Raw genomic sequence first — 21,534 nt, forward strand, 5'->3', positions numbered from 1 at the left:
CAGTTTGTTTCCTGAGATTAAGAATTCCTCATATCAGTGAGGTCATATGATACATGTCTTTCTCTGATTGACTTATTTCACTCAGCATAACACCCTCCAGTTCCATCCACGTCATTGCAAATGGCAAGATCTCATTCCTTTTGAAGCCATCACCTGTTTTTAAAAGCAAGAATAAGGGGACGCTTGGGTGGCTCAGTTGTTAAGCATCTGCCTTCGGCTCAGGTCATGATCCCAGGGTCCTGGGATCGAGCTTCTCCCTCTCCCACTCCCCCTGCTTGTGTTCCCTCTCTTGCTGTGTCTCTCTCTAAAAAAAAGATTAAAATAAATAAATAAATAAAAGCAAGAATAAGTTCTTTAACTTTTGGAAATTTTTCATCATTCCTTTTTCCTCTCTAACTTAGAATTCTATCCATCTTCCTGCCTAGAAGTTTATTCTAATGTAATATGTTTTTATGCTTGAAGACCTTTTATTGATCATACTTCTCTGCCAGAAAAACATATAAATTGTAATTTTAATTTCCTGTAACCATGAATTTTTTAAGTATTAAAAATTTATTTAGATTATGCCATCATTACTGCTATGAGTAGTGTCGATGGTTTAAAGATAATATAAATTATGAACATTGAAAATTAAGGGTTAGGGGCACCTGGGTGGCTCAGTCATTAAGCGTCTGCCTTCAGCTCAGGTCATGATCCCAGGGTCCTGGGATCGAGCCCCGCATCAGGCTCCTTGCTCCGCAGGAAGCCTGCTTCTCCCTCTCCCACTCCCCCTGCTTGGGTTTCCTCTCGCTGTCTCTCTCTCTCTGTCAAATAAATAAAATCTTTAAAAAAAAATTAAGGGTTAAACATAAAAAGTAGCCTAGTGATAGTGGACTATAGTTGCAAGATGTTACCATTGGGGAGATACCGGGTAGAGTATATGAGATCTCTGTATTATTTCTTATAACTGCAGTATCAACCTATAATTATCTCAAAATAAGAATTTTTATAAAAAAATAACTTTGAGGAAAAATTCAGCTCTTAAAGAGATGGATAGGGCACAGTTAGTTAATGAACTTATTGCTAAAAAAGACAGGGTACAACACCAATTACTTTCGTACTTTTTTTTCATACAATATAAGCACTGAGAAATCTTGTCCCTATAAATTAATAGTTGGTTTTGTTATAGCAGAGTCACTACATCTTTTAACTTTTTCCCCCCAAAATTTATTTATTTATTTATTTTTGCGAAACAAAACCATGATAGTGAGCTACCATCAGAAGTTCATCTTAATGATCTATTAGATGCTGTATTAGTTCCTAGGGCAGCTATAACAAAGTACCACAAACTAGGTGGCTCAACAAGAGAAACGTATTGTCTCACAGTCTGAGAAGTCTGAGACAAGGCGCTGAGTCAGTTCCCTCTGAGGGCTGTGAGGAAGAATCTGTGCCGTCCCTCTCCCCTAGCTTCTGGCGGGTTGCTAGCCATCTTTGGGTTGCTTGGCTTGTAGAAGCATCACCCTGATCTCTGCCTTTATTTTCACATGGCATTCTCCCAGGGTATGTGTTTGTGTCCAAATTTCCCCTTTTTATAAGGATACCAGTTATACTGGATTACGATCCACCCTAATGACCTCATTTTAACTTGACTTTACCTCCGGTAAAACCCAATCTCCAAATAAGGTTACTTTCTGAGGTACTGGGGGTTAGGACTTCAACATATGATTTTCAGGGGGACACACACAATTCAATCCATAACAGTTGCCAACTCTAGTAGGTCTTCTTTCAATTGTGTTGAAAGCAAAGACTTGGGAACCACTGACCTGTAAGTGGATTGACTACCATCTTTAGAATTATTCACTCCTCAGTTTCTGGAAGCGGACTCAAATAGGCTTTACCAATGTCTATTTGGCAGTTATGAACTGTACCATTCTTACCTCACCTAGAAGCAATTGCCTTCACTGATGAACTTAGAAGGGGTTGGGGGAAATAGAAATATTTTTAATTTCAACACAAATTTGCCTAAACAATATTTTAATTTAATGTTTTCATTTTATCATAGTCTTTAAACTGTTTTCATCAAAACAAATTTGGAGCTAAGGTTTTACCTCATTTGATTCATTGCAAACAAAAATGCTGCCAACTAATCTCATTGGCAAAGTCAGTCTTCAATGTCAAACCAATTAGCAAATCAGATCTTGTGTTAAAAAAGAAAGTGTTTCCTTTTGCAATGCTGATGAATATGCTAGGAATGAGCACACATCCCATAATAACTGTCTGGCTTCTGCATTCTAGCTCTACAGAGAGAGGTGAGTAAAGTGATGAGGGCCAGGAGTTGGCCATAAGGTGGTCCAGCTCCAGTATTTCTCCCAGACAACCTCTTTGCCAGGATCTCGGGAACTTTCCTCAGGAGAAATGCTTATTCACAACTAAGGGAATGGACATGAAATGAAAAATATCTGGGTGTTTCCCTTTGATTGTTGCCCCAGAGAGTGTTGCACCTCCTGGGCATTGCACCAAATTAACAAACAGGAGGGTAGCAGGTCTAAAGCAAGAGAAGAGCGATTATGAAAGAGGAGGCGGGGAAAGAGAATCAGCACGAAGACTAGACACAGACATTTGCTCCTGGGCAGATCCGTCTTAGGAAAGAGAACAAATGGGAGTTGAAGTTCTGGGAAATGAGCCCCTTAAAATAACGTGTATCCCCAAAGACAGCCAGACTCCTTGTTCCCCCAGGGTATGAATACTCTGGTTTGAGGACCACTGAACTGTGGAATATTCACAAGATAAGACTACTCTACAGCCTTTAAAATAAATGAACTAAATCTATATGTATCAACACAACTCAAAGACATACAGTATGACAATGTTTCTATATATTGAAACATTCTCCAGAAAAAGTGGGTGTGGCACAATTGGGTGGAATTGACAGGTATTTGTCATGGAGATAAAGCAAGGCCTTGTTAACTCTAGAACTCAAGGGCCTTTCTAGACCCAAACAAGCTAACTCCTTCCAAGGAGACGGTATTGTCTCTACAGTCTAGGATTGGCAAGAGGAGGCAGCAGGCCCTTGATTCCAAGTTGCCCCTGTAGTCAGTGTCTTAGGAGCCACAGGTCAGAGCCCTGATGAATCTCATACCACTGCCCTGCCGGGTTATGTGTTCCGGAATGCCTTCAATTCGTATAAATTAAGATTACTTTATTTCCATGTTTTAAGAACAAACACCTCGAGAGAAACAAAGACTTGCTTAAATTTGGCACAGAAACTGGTTATTCTCTTTTTTTTTTTTAAGATTTTATTTGTTTGAGAGAGCGAGAATGAGAGATGGAGAGAGAGCACATGAGAGGGGGGAGCGTCAGAGGGAGAAGCAGACTCCCTGCTGAGCAGGGAGCCCGATGCAGGACTTGATCCTGGGACTCCAGGATCATGACCCGAGCCGAAGGCAGTCGCTTAACCAACTGAGCCACCCAGGCGCCCCCGAAACTGGTTACTCTCTTACCTTATCTCTCTCTGGATGTTTTTAAAAATAAGGGACTTGCTTGACAGAATGCAGGAGTTCCCATGCCTTTATGCCCTCCCATGTGAGTGCCGCAGCTTGGGGCATGCGAGCTCACCTGGCAGTAAGGAGCAGGCCCCGCCCAGCCCTCTGCATACCTGGCCCTACTGCAAGCAAGCATCCCCAGAATTTTCACAAATTGCATCTGCTCTCCCACCTGCTGCAAGGCGGATGTCGTTGTGGTTGCAATGAGAATCCACCACATTCTGTAAAAAATATCATTGGGGTCACAAAGCCTCCTTGGTAGGTTTCACATGTCTTGGCATCCCCCCGCCCCATGCACCCTCTATCATGCTCTGTACAAAGGGGCTGCCTCCCCCATGGCTGACACTTCTCTTAGCTGCAAGGCTGGAAGGCCTCCAAGCCAGCTGCAGCTCTCTTTCAGCAGACCAAGATGGCCAGCCTGGACTTGACTGTTTCCTTGTCACCCTCAGTCATGTGGGTTAAGGGACAGCACTGTGTCTATACAGCCAGGGACACACACACGCATGCATACATCTACATGCTATATGCTGTGAGTCACAGTTATAACTATCATTACAAAGGGTTTTCCTTCCCCAACCTCCCTCATCTTCCATTTGAAAATGTAACATGTACTGAGCAAGTCCTCAATGATACAGATATATTGTATCTACTACAGCCCACTTAAATGTCCATTAACAGGGAAATTAAATTATGGAACACCCATAGAAAATGCACCCATTTAGAAGAATGAGGTAGATCTACATGTGTTGATATGAAAAGCTTTCCTTCTTCTACTATTAGCTAAGAAAGGGAGGTTGCAAAAAATGCATGTGTAGTATAACCCCATGTGTCTAAAATGACATATTAGGGGTACCTGGGTGGCTCAGTTGGTTGAGTGCCCAACTCTTGATTTCAGTTCGGGTCATGATCTCAGGGTGGTGAGATGAAGCCCCACCTCAGGCTCCACACTCAGCAGGGAGTCTGCTGGAGATTCTCTCTCTCTCTCTCCCTCTCTAAATAAATAAATAAATAAATAAATAAGATAAAATGATGTATAAACATCTGTTTATGCACAGACCATAGCTGAGGGACACACTCAACTGTCACAGTGGTTTTCTCTGGAGAATGGATGACAATGAGGAAAACTAAGGTAGGGAATTTTCCGTTTTTGTATTTTTTTTGTTTTTGTATTATTTGAAGTTTTTCAAGAAAATATAACTCTTGTAATTTTAAAGACACTTTAAAAACATTTCTAAATATATAAATGCTAAATATTCCCCTCTTGCACTGTTGATGGGAATGCAAACTGGTACAGCCACTGTGGGAAACAGTATGGAGTTTCCTCAAAAAGTTAAAAGTAGAACTACCCTATGATCCCATAATCAAACTACCGGGTATTTACCAAAAAAATTACAAAAACAAAGGCACCTGGGTGGTTCAGTCAGTTGAGCTCTGACTCTTGATTTCCCCCGCTCAGGTCATGGTCTTGGGTCCTGGGATCGAGCCCCAAGTTGGGCTCCAAGCTCAATGGGGAGTTTGCTTGGGATTCTCTCTCTCCTCCCTCAGTTCCTACCCCTGCTCCTGCTCTTTCTCTCAAATAAATAAATAATATATTTTTTAGAAAATACAGGGGTGCCTGGGTAGCTCAGTCGGTTGAGTGACCCACTCTTGATTTCAGTTCAGGTCATGGTCTCAGGGTTGTGAGATCATGCCCTGTGTCAGGCTCCACACTCAGTGGGGAGTCTGCTTGAGATTCTCTTTCTCCTTCTCCCTCTGCCCCTCCCTCCACTCATGCATGCGCACTCTCTCTCTCTCTCTCTCTAAAATAAATAAATCTTTATAAAAAACCAGGAAAACACTAATTCAAAGGGATACATGCACCCCTATGTTTACAGAAGCATTATTAACAATAACCAAATTATGGAAGCAGCCCAACTGTCCACCGATAGATGAATGGATAAAGAAGATGTGGTATATTTATACATGTATTATTAGTAGCCATAAAAAGGAATGAAACCTTACCATTTGTAACGACATGGATGGAGCTAGAGAGTATAATGCTGAGGGAAATAAGTCAGTCAGAGAAAGAAAAACACCACATGATTTTACTCATGTGGAATTTAAGAAACAAAACAAATAAGCAAAGGAAAAAAGAGAGAGAGAGAGAGAGACAAACCAAGAAACAGACTCTTAACTATAAAGAATACACTGGTGGTTACCAGAGGGGAGGTGAAATAGGTGATGGGGATGAAGGAGGGCACTTGTGATGAGCCCTGGGTGATGGATGGATGTGTTGAATCACTATACTGTCCACCTGAAACTAATACAATGCTGTACGTTAACCACACTGGAATTAAAATAAAATAAAATATGTTAAATGTTCCACATAGGGGTAAGCACCTTGGATGATTTGAGAAGGGGAGGGAGCACACATTGAAATAAAAGAAATAGTAATATTTTTTTATAAAGCCCCATCCAACACAACATTTAAGTTCTACAAACACAGCTCAGCCCAAGCTATGATATGACATGGTGGGGAGGGGTGTCTGCAACACAGTCCTCACCAGGCAAAACCCACAGATGGGGCAGACACATGGAACAGATAATGCCACGTGGCTTGACTCTATCAAGTAGCAACAGTGTGAGGTGTATTCATTACGGGATTCAAAGTGGGAAGGGTCGGGCACCCTGAAGAAAGGAGAGGTGGGTATTCACTGAAGCTAGAAGGTTTCAGGATAGCAATAGGCAAGAAGGAAGGGGGCATGATGTGCCAGAGCCTGAGAGGGAAAACTGCCTCCACCCAGGCATTCACCCAGGCTTCACACGTGTCCCTGCCAAGCGCCTAAAGCCAAGGATACAGAGGAATGAGGTCCACGTCCTACAGCACTGGAGCTGGGGCCAGGGCTTAAACAGAATGGTATTTCAGTCAAAGGGATCAGCAAGGGCAAGGAGTCCAGAGTTTAGACAACATCAAGTTCAGTGAGAATGCAGGGCCAGGGGACTGGGCAGAGGCTGGGAGGAGCCAGCACCCAGAGGCTCTGAGCCAAGCCATGTTTCAGCTTCCATCCAATCCTACAAGTCAAAGGAGGCTGCAAGAGTGACACTGTCAGATCCCCTTTATGAGAATCATGATCATGGCAGGGTGGCTGAAGGTGTGGCCAAGAGAGGGACTCATGTGGAGGCTGTTGTAGTGGCCCCAAGATAAAATGTTGAGGCTGTATGGTGATGTTTAGCAGTGGGGAGGAATCTCCAAGGGTGTGGTCAGCAGAGGACCTCCAGTCCCACACAAGGCAGGTGGCTGCTGCCCCCTGGTATTCCCCCTCCTGCTGAATACCCAGACTACCCTGCCTGAGACATGTGCAAGTCACCAATGCCTCTCCCTCCCCAAGCTTCAGTGCCCATCTTGCTAGAGCCATTCTGAGTGACTACAAAGGATGTGGACACCCTGCTTTCCTGCTTACTCTCACCTTCTTTACCTCTTGTAATCTCTTTTTACTCTCTGTCTCTGCCGTCCCAAGAGAGCCTTTTCCAAAGGTCATTTGCAAGCCTTTTTCTTCATCCTCAAGCCCGCAGCTCTTAACCGTCCCCAGCTGCCCTGCAAGCCCGCTTTGACGCCCAGATCATGGATCCCAGCCTCCTCCCTGGGCTGGAAGGTGGCAACCGCGAAAAAGAGGGCGAATGTCCTCTGAGGGGCTTCGGGTGACATCACATCCTCCGAGAGCGAAATGTGGCTCCTCGGCTGGCCGAAGGGCGCAACTTCCTCCCCTCAGCGTCCCACGGCTCCAGCACCTGTCCGCACGCGTCGCGCAGGGCGGAGCGCGCCATGGCCTCTCGGGTGACCGCCCTGCTCCTGCCTCTGGCCCTGCTGCTCCGTGAGTTTGCGACCCTCGGGGAGGGCGGGGGGCGGGGCAGACGAGGAGCGCGGGGCTCCGGTCTCAGCCTCGATGCCTGCCGCCCGCAGATGCCGCCGCGGCCGGCGGGCCAAGACAGTTCCGCATGTCGCCGCCGATGGTGGTCGCACAGCTGGGCAAGAAGGTGGAGCTGCAGTGCGAGGTGCTGCTGCCCATCGCGGCGCCAGGCTGTTCCTGGCTCTACCAGAAGAATGAACCTGCCTCCAGCCCCGTCTTCCTCATGTACCTCTCCCAAAGCCGGTCCAAGTTGGCGGAAGGGCTGGACTCCAAACAGATCTCGGGCACGAGGACGGCTGACACCCTCTACAGCCTCACCCTGCAGCGCTTCCGCAAGGAGGACGAAGGCTACTATTTCTGCTCTGTCCTGAGCAACTCCATGCTGTTCTTCAGCCCCTTCGTGCCGGTCTTCCTGCCAGGTCCTTGGTGTGGGGTTTAGGGCTCACCTCTGAACCTGTTTTTCTCACACGGACGCCCCGCTTTTGAGCCTCTTAGCGCCCTTGGGGGTGGGGGGCTACTTAATACTGCTTCACAGACAAGGAAACTGAGGCTAAGATGCGGCTGGGTCGGGACTGAAGATGGCTTCTTAGGTCCGGCGGATCTAGGCTCGAGTTCGGGGGCTTGTCTGCTCCTGGGCAGTTACTTAAATTCTGTGAGCCTGCGTTTGCTTGTCACTACAATGCGGCTATCAACATAAGCCCACAAGCTTGCAGGTTGCGCCCTGAAGAGCGGGTGGGCGACGGGGAGCGGGCTCCCGCGTTCCGGTCGGAAGCGCCTGGTGCGCTTGGCCAGGCCCGGGACCCAGCAGGCGGCGGCGCGCGCCGCGAAGGGGTGAGCGCGAATCGTGGAGGTCCCCAATCCATCTCCCCTCCCTGAGCGCAGAGGTCGGCGCGGGCGAAGGAGGCGTCCCGTTGGGCAAAGGCGTGCGAAGCCAGTTGGGGAGGGTTAGCGTCGATGTCCCTTGCCCGACTCCAACCACAATTTGTTTCTCCCGCAGTCAAGCCCACCCCTACGCCGGCGCCGCGACCACCCACGCGGGCGCCCACCAACGCGTCTCAGCCCGTGTCTCTGCGCCCGGGGATCTGCCGGCCTGCGGCGGGCAGCGCAGGTGAGACGGGCGCAGGGGTCCCGGGACTGGGACCCGCCAGGGGCGGTGCGGACCTCGGGGAGAGCCCCTGCCGGGCTCAGCCCTGATCCTGGAGGTAGAGCCGAAAGCTGTCCAAATGGTGGGGAAACCGAGACCCGACCCGAGGGACAGCCCCAGCTGGTGGTGTGGGTTGGAGGATCCCTGACCAGCTCCTAAACGTCGGCGTCTTCAGTATCTTCAGTGGAAAAAAGTGGGCTGGACTTCGCCTGTGAAATCTACATCTGGGCACCTCTGGCCGGGACCTGCGCCGTCCTTCTCCTGTCACTGGTCATCACCGTCATCTGCAACCACAGTAAGTTCTAGGGGCGCATGGAGTGGGGCGAAACAGTTTGGCCCACTTCCTCCTCGGGCGCTGCTTGCTCCAGGCAGCCCTTGCCAGGAGATAGGATGGAGATTTCTGGGACCTGAGCTGCCCTGTGGGGTCAGGCGCAGCCCATTTCTTTCCTGGAGACAGAACTTGAGAAACCACTTTCCACTCCTCTTTCCACTCTCTGGGACATTTTTTAGGAAGACAGAGCCCTTATCCCAGGAGCGGCAGCAGAATTGTGTTCCCTTGGCGAAGGCAAAGGCTGCAGGGAGTGCAGTTTCTGGCTTATTACAAACACCAGCAGGAGAGGGTGTGCCCCTGTGGCCCTGGGACACTAGTGCCCAGGAAGACTGGGTCAAAACCGTGACCGGCTGAGATTTACCCTGGGCCACCTCCCAATGAACCCCCTATTACTTTGGGTTCCACTGTGGGTGACTGTACTAACCCGTCTTAACCCACATCTCTATTTGCAATGCTTTTAGAACTGATGAGAAGAGGGCTGGAGAAGCAGCTCTTAACCTGGCTCTCAAGAGTTATTAATCCTAAAGAAACAGGAGAAGGGAAGGAGGAAATCTATCTGGGGACTATTGGTGGTGGGAGGCAGTCACTTTACTCCTTCTTTTTCTTATTCAGGGAACCGAAGACGGGTCTGCAAATGTCCCAGGTGAGTCTTTTATAACCCCTGGGCCTGTTAACCCTGGGCAACCCTATGCACAGGTCCTAGCTTCCCAAGCTGCAGTTGGCAGGAACTTTTCCCAGAGAGGCCATGGCAGTAGAATTCTGGGGGCAGGGAGTCAGCATAGTTCCTGAGCAAAGAGAGGCACAAGGCTGGGAAGGTGAGGAAATGGAAGCACAGTTTGGGCTGATGGGGAGAGCAGTGTGACTTCCGTAAATCTCAATTTTCTCTGGCCTAGCACCAAAAATCCCATCTGAAGGATTCCTCCCATTGGTCCCAGCTCCTCAAAAGACCTGAGGTCTCTTTATCTGGATGAATCCAACTGGCTTTTGTTGTTTTCTTAAGAAAACTCTTTTTTTTCCTATTTCCTTGTTGTAGATTTTTGAGACACTAGTGTCTTGAGAGCCAATTCTTTATCAGGGAACCAAAAAAACAATTGCCTAGGCTCCTAATTTCCCCGTGCCATTGTAGTGCCTTGATTTACCACCAAGGACTAGAATGTTAGAAAAGGGACCCAGAGGCATGAGCAGTTAGCTATCTGGCAGCCCAAGTGACTCCCTGATCCAATTCCAGCCCATGATCATTCTGAGATGATCAGGAAAAAAACAAAAACGAAGACCAGTGCCTGGAAGAGAAGTCTCGATCTTCTCTGTCCTTTGAACTTAGGCTGAGACAGCCTGTGCTAGCATCTAACTAGCCCTACTCTAGCCGGGCACCGCCATGGGGGTTACACTCAGGATCTCTCTTCTCCACACAGCAACCCCATGTGATACCATCGCCCCATCTCACAGATTAGCGGCTCAGATCAGGAAATCTACCCAAGAGGGCAGAGACCTGATGACTCTCAGATTATCAAAATAGTACACCATTTAATAAAAGCCTACAGAGTACCAGTTCCTTTATATATATATATTTCTTTTTTAAATATCAAGTTTTATAACAATCTTTCAAGTAGTTACCACCACCACCATTTTTTCAGATGAGGAAATTGAGGATTGGGACATTTAGTGACTTGTCTAAGGCCACACTGACTGCAAATATCAGAACTGAAACTTCTATCCCAGCTCAGGCTCCTTGCTGCTTGGGGGATGGGGATGTTTAAGGATAACCAGCTCCTTTCAGTAGATGAGAATATTTCAAATTTTATACCTAGGGTTTGCATTTCACACTCCTTGGTATTTCTCTGCAGGAATCCAATTTCAATATCTCATATAGCATTATTATTTTTTAAAATATATGTATTTTAAAAGATTTTACTTATTTATTTGACAGAGAGAGACAGTGAGAAAGGGAATACAAGCAGGGGGAGGGGCAGAAGGAGAAGCAGACTCCCCGCTGAGCAGGGAGCCGGATGCGGGGACTTGATCCCAGGACCCCGGGATCATGACCTGAGCCGAAGGCAGACACTTAACCGACTGAGCCACCCAGGCGCCCCAAAATACATATCATTTTTAACAATGGAAATGTAATGAATTTCCAATGCCTGTATTATAAACGGTATAACAAGGGGATAAAGACCCTTTAAAAACAAAGAAAGATTTTAGCATTTGCAAGTACTTGGGGTGCAGTTGGGAGACTTTGGAGGAGAATCATCCCTTATCTATCGTCTCTGAAAATTCTCATTCTGAAATGAACAGAGAGCAAAACCCTAGAATACAAAGCTATACAGAGTAAACACATCTGAGGGATCCACATGCCTGAGTTAACATACTCAGTGATGACTGAGGGCAGCTCAGCTTCCAGAGAGGTTTGGAGGACTGTGTGCACAGACATGACACTGATGATGAATCAGCCCATTTAGGAGGTGCTAGCCCAGTCCTGAATTAACACACATTTTTAGTGGGACATCAAACTTTGGTCATCTGTGTGAGATAAAGTAGCTCTGCTTGGCTGAAGGTGGTGGTTTGCTCACATCCTCCCCGGGGCCAAGAATCAGCTCAACTGATGACTTTGGTTATCAGCCTCCTTCTCTCACTTCCATGGGTGCCCTGACAAAGGCTCCCAGAAGCTAGACTAACTGGGTTCAGATCCTGGCTCCATCACCTCCTAGTTATGTGACCTCGGGCAAGTTCTCTAATCTCTCTTTCCCAGTGCCCCCCACCCTCAGGTTGCTGTGACAGCAAGATGGCAAATGTAAGGCACTTGACAGAGTTGCTGACATCATTCACCCAGTCCCACGCTGGCGTTTCAGGGACAAGTTCACAGACCCTGCAGGGGCTGGGAGACGGGCGGACGGAGAGACATGGATGGATACAGTACCACGCTGTGGGGGCTCTTGCTGCAATCATGGTCGGTCATCTGCCTCTCTTTCAGGCCCATGGTCAGACTGGGAGGCAAGCCCAGCCCTTCAGAGAAATACGTCTAACATGGAGATGGGCCCTGTATGACAGCCACTACAAGACCAAACAGAACTCTTTCTATGAGAACAGCAACAGTCCTTCCTTCCTTATATATCCATTCTCACTATTATTTGGGGGGTGGGGTGGGGTGGAAAGGGTGACTTTTTCTTTATGTGTTTTGCTTAGTTGAGACGAAACAAAACTGTACCTCTACAGGACACCACAAGGGTTACAATACCACTGTGTGCACACACTGGGGTAAAGGGTGGGCAGGCCAGAGCTACTGTGAGCCATGTTCTCAGAATCTGGTGGTTAGAGCTGGGGGCGGAGGGTGGGGTGGGGGGGTGTTCAGCATGACTCGGTCCAAACCTCTTCAGTTGACATCCAGGGATGGGGAGCAGCTTGATGAGAGGCACAGCGAGTCTCAGGGCTCTTCCTCCAACCATTCAGGTCTTGCTTCTGGAGGCGTCTGTCTCAGCGTGGGGTGCTGTGTCTCAAACCGTTAAGGGCACAGTGATTTCTTGAGCAGCAGTGATAGACCCATGACTGCGCCTGCAGCCCCAAGGAGGTTATAAAATAAGAGAACTTCTGCCTTTCACAGAGTTCTGTAATGTCGTTGAGTAATATCAGACTTCTTTATAATGAAATGGGAAACTAAAAAAAAAAAAAATGAAATGGGGAACTACATGGGGTAGGAAGTCTCAAAGTGGAAGGGATAAACTGAAGCCTGGAAAATGAAAAACTTCAGTCTCTAAAGACAATCTCTGGGAAATCCCCAAGCGGAGGCAAAATTGCTCTCCCAGCCCCTACAGTGCAGAGGGGCCCATGAAAGAGGAGTGACACCCCCCCTTTGACAAGTATGATCTGAGCATCAGTACAGTTGAACAGAAGTCCCCTTGAGCCTCTAAACTTGTGATACCATATCTGATGGTGCTCCTGGAACATGAGGGATTTCTGACAGTGTGGGAAGGCAGGATTGTTACAGAGCTGCCAGCACCGGCCCTGGCCTCCCCTCGACTGGCAGATGTGGGGCTGCGACAGAATGGACTCTGGTGAGGAGGCGGAGAGCCAAACCTGCTTCCCGACACGCGCCTTTCCTCTCGTACGGAGTTGAACAAGCCACGAGCGCTCACTGGCAGAAAAAACTCAGATGGGGAAGTAAGAATCACCCATTATTCTTTACCTCAGGTGTAATCCATTCTTAATATTGTGGTGTACATTCTTCCGGATTTTCTATGCATATTTGTGAGGTATATACTTCCAATTTTTAAAAATGGGATTGTGCTCTGCTTTTCATAAATGGCTTTAATAAACAAACATTGATGGCATCCTTTTTCACGACAAAATAGCACGCCAATTTCGATTGTGCCCACTCTTATTTAACTATCACTCAGCATTTAATTCTCGGGCAAGTTCTCTAATCTCTCTTTCCCAGTGCCCCCCACTGTTTCCAGTTTTTCACTACTCTAATACCACTGCCAAAACTCCACACACGTCTTTGTGTCTTTAGGATAAAACCCTAAAAGTAAAGATATTGGGTCAGTCCCCACTTTCACTGTGGACTCCCCATTTTCCCATCAGTTTAAACTGATTAGCCTCTTCTGGCATCACCTTGTCTTTTGTTTTTTTGTGGCAACAGGTGAGCTGATACTCCTCTTGTAATAAATCGTAAAATCTTCACTCTTGTTGAGGTAAAAGATACATACCGAAAAGTGCCCAAATCCTTGGTGTACAGCCGCTCCAAGACATCATCAAGCGAACTCACTCACACAGCCAGCACCAGGCCCACAGAGAACCTTCCCTGCCCTCCTGAAACTGCTTTTGCAACCTTAATTTTTAAAACCAAGTCACTTTTAAAGAACAGATACCAAGAGGAAAAAGTGCCTCAAGTGTGAAAAAGCAGAAGTGAAAACTAAGTTCCCACAAGACAAAGTCTTTCCCCTTGTCCCCTTCCTCCCCAAACCAATCCGGTGACCAGAACCCGGAGCCACTCCAGGAACTGAGACGCAGTTCCGGGTAGGCTCCAGGCTCTGAGGCTACCTGTGGGAGCTGTGCCCTGGGCTCCCTGGAGAGGGGGACAAGGAACAGCCAGTCTCCTCTTGGGAGACACTTGAGGAAATGGCTGTGGAGGGCCCGTCTCAAAGAACCTAGGCCAGGGTGAAGACAGGAAAAGGGCTTTTCCTCTTTAACTTGCAGCACAGGTGATGAGTTGGGAAGCCACCCTGGGGAGGATCGGAGAGGGTCCAAAACTACTGATTTTCCCATACCCCCTAAAAAGTTTCACTTACCGTAACTAAAATGGTAAACATTATTTTGGAGATTAAAAGTATCAACATGGTGGCGGGGGGGGCGCCGCACCTGGGTGGCTCAGTCCATTGGGCGTTCCAACTCTTGATCTCAGCTCAGGGTCGTGAGTTCAAGCCCTGCGCTGGGCTCCACACTGAGGGTAGAGGCCGCTTAAAAAATCGGGGGGCGCTTAGTTGTCTCAGGTTAAGCGTCTGCCTTCAGCTCAGGTCATGATCCCGGGGTCCTGGGATCAAGCCCCACATCAGGCTCCCTGCTCAGCAGGGAGCCTGCCTCTCCCTCTCCCTGCCACTCCCCCTACTTGTGCTCTCTGTCAAATAAATAAATAAAATCTTTAAAAAAAAATCAGTATAGGAAAAGGTACTCATTAGAGTTGGCCCTCAGGACCAGGGAGAAAATAAAAAAACAAGCTGCAGGCCGAGGCCGAAAGCATGCTAAAGGTGGCTGTGAATTTAGGCTCAGGGCTTGCTAGTGACCACGAACATCCAACTGTTCTTTCTGCACACACAGGAGCACCTGACAATTCAAAGCTGGCAGCCTCAGGTCCAAGTCATATTTCACTTGCCAGCTTCTAGCCTGAAGCATTGGTTCTACAAATTTCCCCATGTGGAAGACGCCCACGACACATTTTTTGAACCCTGAAAAGCAGGAAGTAGAGAAATCACTTCTCTATTATGCAGTTAACTTGGGGGTTCATTGAATAAATATTCATTCAACAAAAACCATATTCCATTTGTGGAAGAAAGAACTTTATCATTTGTTTCTCCAGTTGTGAAACTGCCCTTCAGAGAACCCATCCTGCATTTGAACATCCCCCATGACTTTTCAACCAGTGGGGCAGGGAGAAGTCTCTTTTTCACCAGCAAGAAGCCACCCCTCCATCCTGCCATGGGCTGTGTGCAAACCTCTACCCCCCTTCACCCACCCCACCCCCCATATTGTGACCAGGGGCAGGCAACACTTACTCTGCTCTTGAAGCAGGCTTGAGCTATGTTTCTCCACCAAAGGAACTGACGGAGGCCACAACTGCCCTAGATTAAGTGCAGAGTTCTGAAAGCAGCTTCCTGGCTCCTACTCACCCTGTGTTGTCTAGCAAGTGACTTAAGGTCTCAAAACCTCAGTTTCCCCGCTTGTAAAATGGGGGTAATTATAGTCCCTACCTCAAAGGGTTGTTGGGAAGAATATATGAGTTTCTGTGTATTTTTAAGTGCCTCGAAGAGCTCCTGGAACACAGTACCAAAATGTATACTGAAAACAACGTACTGGGCGCCTGGGTGGCTCAGATGGTTAAGAGTCTGCCTTCGACTCAGGTCATGAGGGGTCCTGGGATCGAGGCCCGTATCGGGCTCCCTGCTGGGTGGGGGGCCTGCTCCTCCCTCTCCTTCTGTCTGCTGCTCCCCCTGCTTGTACTCTCTCGCGCACGCTAGTAAAAAATAAAAAATCTTAAAAAAAAAAAAGTACCGCATTTTTTCCAAAACCAGCATAGCATCTATTGCACTCCAAGTGCAGCCACCTCTGATTCTCCCAATTTCTGTTCTCAAAAAGGGTAACCATTTCTGACAGAACATATTAACGTATGTAACACAGGGATCTCGGCATCCCAGTGCTAAGGAGGACAACCCTTCATACACATCTCACCTCGAGAGAGCTCAGTCCCAGGTACACACAGCCTTTGTTCTGTCATTGAAGCTCCCTTCAGCCTCACATGCTGAGGGCCACCCCTCAGATCCCCCCACCCCCTGCTGCGAGAGAGCTCTACCATCCTCAGAGCAACTGGATAAGGCTGGCAGAGTAGAAAAAGCATGTGCCCTACTGTTTGTCCTCTCAGCACCTACTGAAGTCCCCATCCCTTTGCACAACCTCACTTCTGCATGCCAGTTCCTAATTCCCCTTCTCCGCTCTCCCTTAGGTGGTTGTGAACTGTGGGTGTCATCTGTTCTTATGTTTCAGTGACTTAAATAATAGCTACCCGTTATTTAGCACTCACCATGGGCCTGGGTGCCTCATTTGGGCTTCATCAGAACTCTGAAGTAGGAACGATTACCATTCTTCTTTACAGATGAGAAAACTAAGGCATCAGAAGTTTTGAACGTTTGCCCAAGATCACACCAGAGCCTGGTGGTGGGATCAAGATATGAACTCAGGTCCAATCCTACAGCCCAAATGCCTAGCTGCTCTGCTCTCCTGAATATCATCTGCTTCTCTCTTTAACTGAAGTGTAGTGGACACACAACGGTACGACGGAGTGATTCGACAGCTGTGTATGTTATGCTGTGCCACCACAAGTGTTAAGGACCCCAAACCACTTTTTTACACCTATGCAGGCCAAGGTAGAAAACAAAGGTCACCACCTGCTCTGAAATCAAACAAATGGGATCCTCTCTGAAGTCAGGATGAGGGCCCTGCTTTTAACGCGAATACCACGAGGGGCCAAGAAATGCAGCTCAAGGAGATGGTTCCGTGACAGCTAACTCTCCCTCTGTCTCCTTTCTCAGAGCAGGTGGAAGGCTGCAACTGCTTGGTACCAACGGCTTAATTCCTTTACACGAACGAAATTTCATCTGTTCCTGGCTCCAAGGCACCGGCAAGTGTACCAGAGACTGCAGGTTGCTTTCAAACAACCGGTCGCCCTTTCTTCCTTACCAGCAGACCCCTCATGGTGCTGCTACAGGTGACGCCGTGCCCAGACATTTCCCAGGCTTCCCTGCACCAACTGTGGCTAGGAAGTCATTGGATGGAGCTTTCAGGAAAGACCCGTTCAAAAGGGCTAACTCAACTGGAAGCTGCTGCTTCTCCCACTCCCTTCCTCCTCCTTCCTGCCTGGAGCACTATTACTAAGAGGTGAGACTGAGGCCACCCATGAAGGCTGTGGAGAATGACAGGAGCTGGGGCCCTTGACGGCATGAAGCCGGCCTACAAACCCTAGACTGCCTACTCCTCACGGGCAGGCAGTGAAGTCAACGGACACATGCCCAGAGTTCCTCATCTACTTCTCAAAGCTTTCAGGACTATTTAATAATTTCCTGTGAAATTCCCCTTTGGGGCTGATTAGCTCGCTGATCTAAAACAACTAAAGCAACATGGTCTTATGAATGAAAGGAAACCTGAAACGCATTTCTAACCTGTTCAGAAGTGGAGAAAGCTCCCGAAATGATTAGTCTTGAACACTGACAAATAACAAGCTTCCTCTTAAATAACTTTTCTTTTAGAGAGGAAACGACATCAAAGCCCTTTACTTGCATGGTGGCTGGCCCTTGCACAGTGGCTGAATGCAGTCCTCAAATGGAGTTAAAAAGATCCATTCCTGACTAGAAATTAGCAGAAAATCACACAACCCACATAGTGTAGAGACCAACAGGAGAGTGTGAAGTTAGAAATTCACCCTTCTAGGGGCATCTGGGTGGCTCAGTCGGTTAAGCGTCTGCCTTCAGCTCAGGTCATGACCCCAGGGTCCCGGGATCAAGTCCCGCATCAGGCTCCCTACTCAGTCAGGAGTCTGCTTCCCCCTCTCGCCAACCACTTGTGCTCTCGTGTGCTCTCTCTCAAATAAAATCTTTAAAAAAAGAAAAGAAAAAAATTCACCCTTCTAGAAAATGTAGACAACAGAGAGACTTGGGAATATATTTTAGAACACCAGAGCAAGGAAGCCCATCATTTAAGAGACCCCCACCTTACTGCTTCTCTGACTTACAGAAGGGTTTGGAGCACTGACATTTTATGACAAAAACATCTCTTTGCTAGATTTTCATTATATTTCTCACTCATGCATTATCTTGGTCCTGAGACCCAAGTCTGTCTATTCACAATACTACACAGGACCTAAAATACTCAAATTTCACTTTAATTACCTACTGTACTGGCCTCCCCTGCTCTAACCTCACCCCCTCCCCAACCACTTCTCATGCTGCTGTAGCCAGAGTGGGCCTTAAAAATACACAATTTATTGCATGTCTCCCTTCTCTTCTCTCCCATCGTCCTCTGGTAGTTAGGGTCACTGGTGGGAACTAACCTCCCTACAAGGGCCTTGGTGCTTGGTGCTCTACTTTTCTCTATCTGCAAGCAGTCCCTAAGCTCCAGGACGCCAAGTACCCTGTTTTCTCTCAGTGCCTGGCACTTAAAAAAAAATCCCATGTTGAATGACTGAAGGTGCCATACCATGGTATGTTAAATGTTTTCTGCATTTAACATACACACATCTGTTTGAGTTATTAAATGAAAGGATTCTAAGTAATTAGCACAAAGCACTTTGATCTTCCCAAGGAAACTCAAAATTCTCTGACAACACAGCTCTTGCTTAGACAATACTTAATAATGTTTAGGTATATCTGTAAGCATAGAAGACTCATAGGAATGTAAGAAACTCTCCACAACAAGGAAAGGTTTTTGGATTTTTTTTTTTTTTTTAAGAATGAATAAAATACTTTCTATCATACATATCTTGACAGAGATTTCGAAGTAGCTTTGTGAATGGATCATTCTACCATTGTCCCTTAATGCAAGGTTTTTTTTAAAGATTTTATTTATTATTTGAGAGAGAGAGAATGAGAGACAGAGAACATGAGAGGGAAGAGGGTCAGAGAGAGAAGCAGACTCCCTGCTGAGCAGGGAGCCCGACGTGGGACTCGATCCCGGGATTCCAGGATCATGACCTGAGCCGAAGGCAGTCGCTTAACCAACTGAGCCACCCAGGCGCCCGCAAGGTTTTTTAAACTGTGGATCTCAATGACCCATTAGCAGGTCATAAAATTAACTTAAGAGTCTTGATGAACATTAACAAATAAATTAAAAATTCAGTGTTGGGCGCCTGGGTGGCTCAGACGGTTAAGCCTCTGCCTTCGGCTCAGGTCATGATCCCAGGGTCCTGGGATAGGGTCCCACATCGGGCTCCCTGCTGAGCAGGGAGCCTGCTTCTCCCTCTGCCTCCCTCTCTCTCTTATGAATAAATAAAATCTTAAAAAATATATCAGCATTATGACACATTAGAAGCATTCGTTTTGTAAAACATGTTTCAGAACTATAAATCTTGTGTATACAGGGTTATGAGATTTTCTTACTGGGTGCCAGAAAACAAAGTCAGGTGGGTCCTCTGTGAAGTGACATTTCTGTTTGCTAGGATACTATCACCAAACCTCTACCAGGGGGTGGAGGGCACTGAGCTACTGTTCGGTCTAAAGGTGCATTTTCAGTCTTTATCTTGCCATTACAAAAATCCATTATTTTTCATCTTTGGTGATCATCCTTGCCCATTTTGGTGGGAAGGGGATGGGAAATGTATTTTGCTATGCTGCAAATACAGCACCCCCTTCAAATGCCTGGATGCTTAAAGAAATGCACTGGTTTTTAAAATCACAGTACTAAAACAAGAGTTCAAAGCACACTAAATTTAACTTTTCTTGATGACTCAGGACTTAGTCATCAAGGGTAAATTTTGTTCGGTAGACGTGATCCCCACCTGTCATTGAAGAGAGAGGATATTTCACAAAAGAGGGAGCATCCAAGAGGCCCCTTGTAAGGGAAGCCAGTTTTCTCACAAGCGTGCAGATTCGGATTCGGCAGGTCTGGGCTGAGGCCTGAGATTCTGCATTTCCCACAAGCTCTCAGGTGATGCTGCTGCTGCTAGAGATCACACGTTGAGTCCTAGAGAGCCCCAAATGCTGCAGGGATGGGTGGGGAGATCTTTGGCCATGGCTGCCAGGCCTCACCTGGACCACCTGGGCCACTGGCTCCAAATGCAGCTGGGTGGGGCCCACACTTGTTCTCAAGTAGGAAACATTTCTAAATCTCAGATAAGAATAAGTCTAAAAAAAATATACAAAAGCAGCACGAATAGATTCTTGGGTCTCCACCACGTTAGCTTGTCACTAAATAGAACAGACAGCTTAGCCCGGTTTTCTCCCTGGCAACGCCGACCGTACATGCCCCACTCCACCAGCAGCCCGTGAGTGGCTCCAGGGCTTCTCTTCCCAGTCAAACACTATCACCCCAGCCAGAGGGTCCCAACCATCCACAGGACACAGCATGCCCAGGGTGCAGGAGCCTGTAAACACGAATGCAATCTCCTCCTAGAAACTGGGGATAGTGCCCAGTCACCTCCTCTTCCACTGCTGGTGGCACAGAAACAGGACAGGATGGAGACAAAGCTTTTTTCTTAAATTCTTTACACTCAGACCCTTAGCAAACACAGGCAGCAATGTTCTCTTCTTACAACTGACACCTCCATACTCCCTCCCTCATGCCTCTGTGACCTGTCACATTTATACAGACTGGTTCCACAAAACACTTTTTAAATGTGCATTTCTTTAATTTTTAAAAATATACACAGGAGAAGCCATGTGTTTTACATAGGAATACACACATTAACAAAGCATTTGTTATAGTTTTCCAAAACTCTATTATATCAGTCTGAAATTTATAAATTAGGTATATCAGAACTTTTTAAGTCAAAATGAAATCCCTGAAACTACTGGATATGGTGGACTTTGTCCAAAATCAAATGAACAGAGAATATGAATATGGTTTGTGTTAAATAAGGTTTATTGTTAGCTTTATTGCCTATAGTCTATAAGATGCAACTTTATTGTGCCTTTGCAAACAGGATACATTTCTTAAAAAACTGATCAAAATTTTCCATACATATAGCTCTATATGATAGATTACAGTGCAACACTACTCTTGTTACATAATTCTAGAAATACTATAGAACCCAAGAGCACAGCGTAAGCAAAAGAAATACAATCCTGAGCCATCTGAACAAGATGATTTGATGAATCCTTTTAGTGTAAGTTTAGAAAACACGGAGGAGGAAAAAAAAAATACATGCACGCTGCAGTCGTGAGCAAAATACATTAAATGCCTGTTCCTTGCTGGACACAGGTGCGGGGGGGGGGAACGGTGAGTCTCGGACACATGCACACTCACTCACACTCCCATTTTCTTCTCCTGCTTCCCTCCCATCCCCGCTACATTCATTCCCACCCCTTCCCAAAAGAAAAGATCAGGCACTAAGTCCTAGTGAACCCCACATCTGCCTTGCTGGAGAACGTGAAGTGACTGCTAAAATAAGAGTGTAAATCCTCACCCACACACAACACGAAACAAAGCTTGTGCTGTCAGCCAATTCCAGCTGCTGTTGCCTCTTTGGAAGTAAACGAAGCATATGCTCACTACAGTTTAGCACTGTAGACGGAAATGTATTGAAAACAAATCTTTGTTTTCTCTATCTCTTGAAGTAAAATCAACAGCGGAAAACTCACCCTAAAACTAATTGCCTCATCTGCTATTAAAATACATTTGTCATTCTATTTTTGGTATCTACTCAATTATAGTTCAATAAGAACAGTTCATGAAGTTTGT

General features: G+C 46.8%; 1 protein-coding gene across 3 annotated transcripts in view; it reads left to right on the plus strand.

Annotated features, from left to right (window-relative positions):
- CD8A (CD8 subunit alpha) overlaps positions 1 to 13,205 on the plus strand; it is a 35,037-nt gene extending 21,832 nt beyond the window's left edge. For 2 of the 3 annotated variants that reach the window (XM_025868241.2, XM_025868242.2), the window contains exons 2-7: positions 7,067 to 7,372; positions 7,462 to 7,827; positions 8,406 to 8,516; positions 8,728 to 8,847; positions 9,496 to 9,526; positions 11,852 to 13,205. In XM_025868241.2, coding sequence (XP_025724026.1) covers positions 7,324 to 7,372; positions 7,462 to 7,827; positions 8,406 to 8,516; positions 8,728 to 8,847; positions 9,496 to 9,526; positions 11,852 to 11,903 — 729 coding nt within the window. In that variant the 5' untranslated portion in view covers positions 7,067 to 7,323 and the 3' untranslated portion in view covers positions 11,904 to 13,205. Of the gene's footprint in view, positions 1 to 6,475; positions 7,373 to 7,461; positions 7,828 to 8,405; positions 8,517 to 8,727; positions 8,848 to 9,495; positions 9,527 to 10,295; positions 10,758 to 11,851 lie in introns of those variants that run through there. The other variant, XM_025868243.2, reaches the window with a different exon arrangement.
- Positions 13,206 to 21,534: the final 8,329 nt, after the last annotated feature.

This window comes from Callorhinus ursinus, unplaced genomic scaffold, assembly GCF_003265705.2.
Source record: "Callorhinus ursinus isolate GAN/ISIS: 27379988/994484 unplaced genomic scaffold, GSC_fseal_2.0 scaffold10, whole genome shotgun sequence".
Taxonomy (NCBI): Eukaryota; Metazoa; Chordata; class Mammalia; order Carnivora; family Otariidae; genus Callorhinus; species Callorhinus ursinus.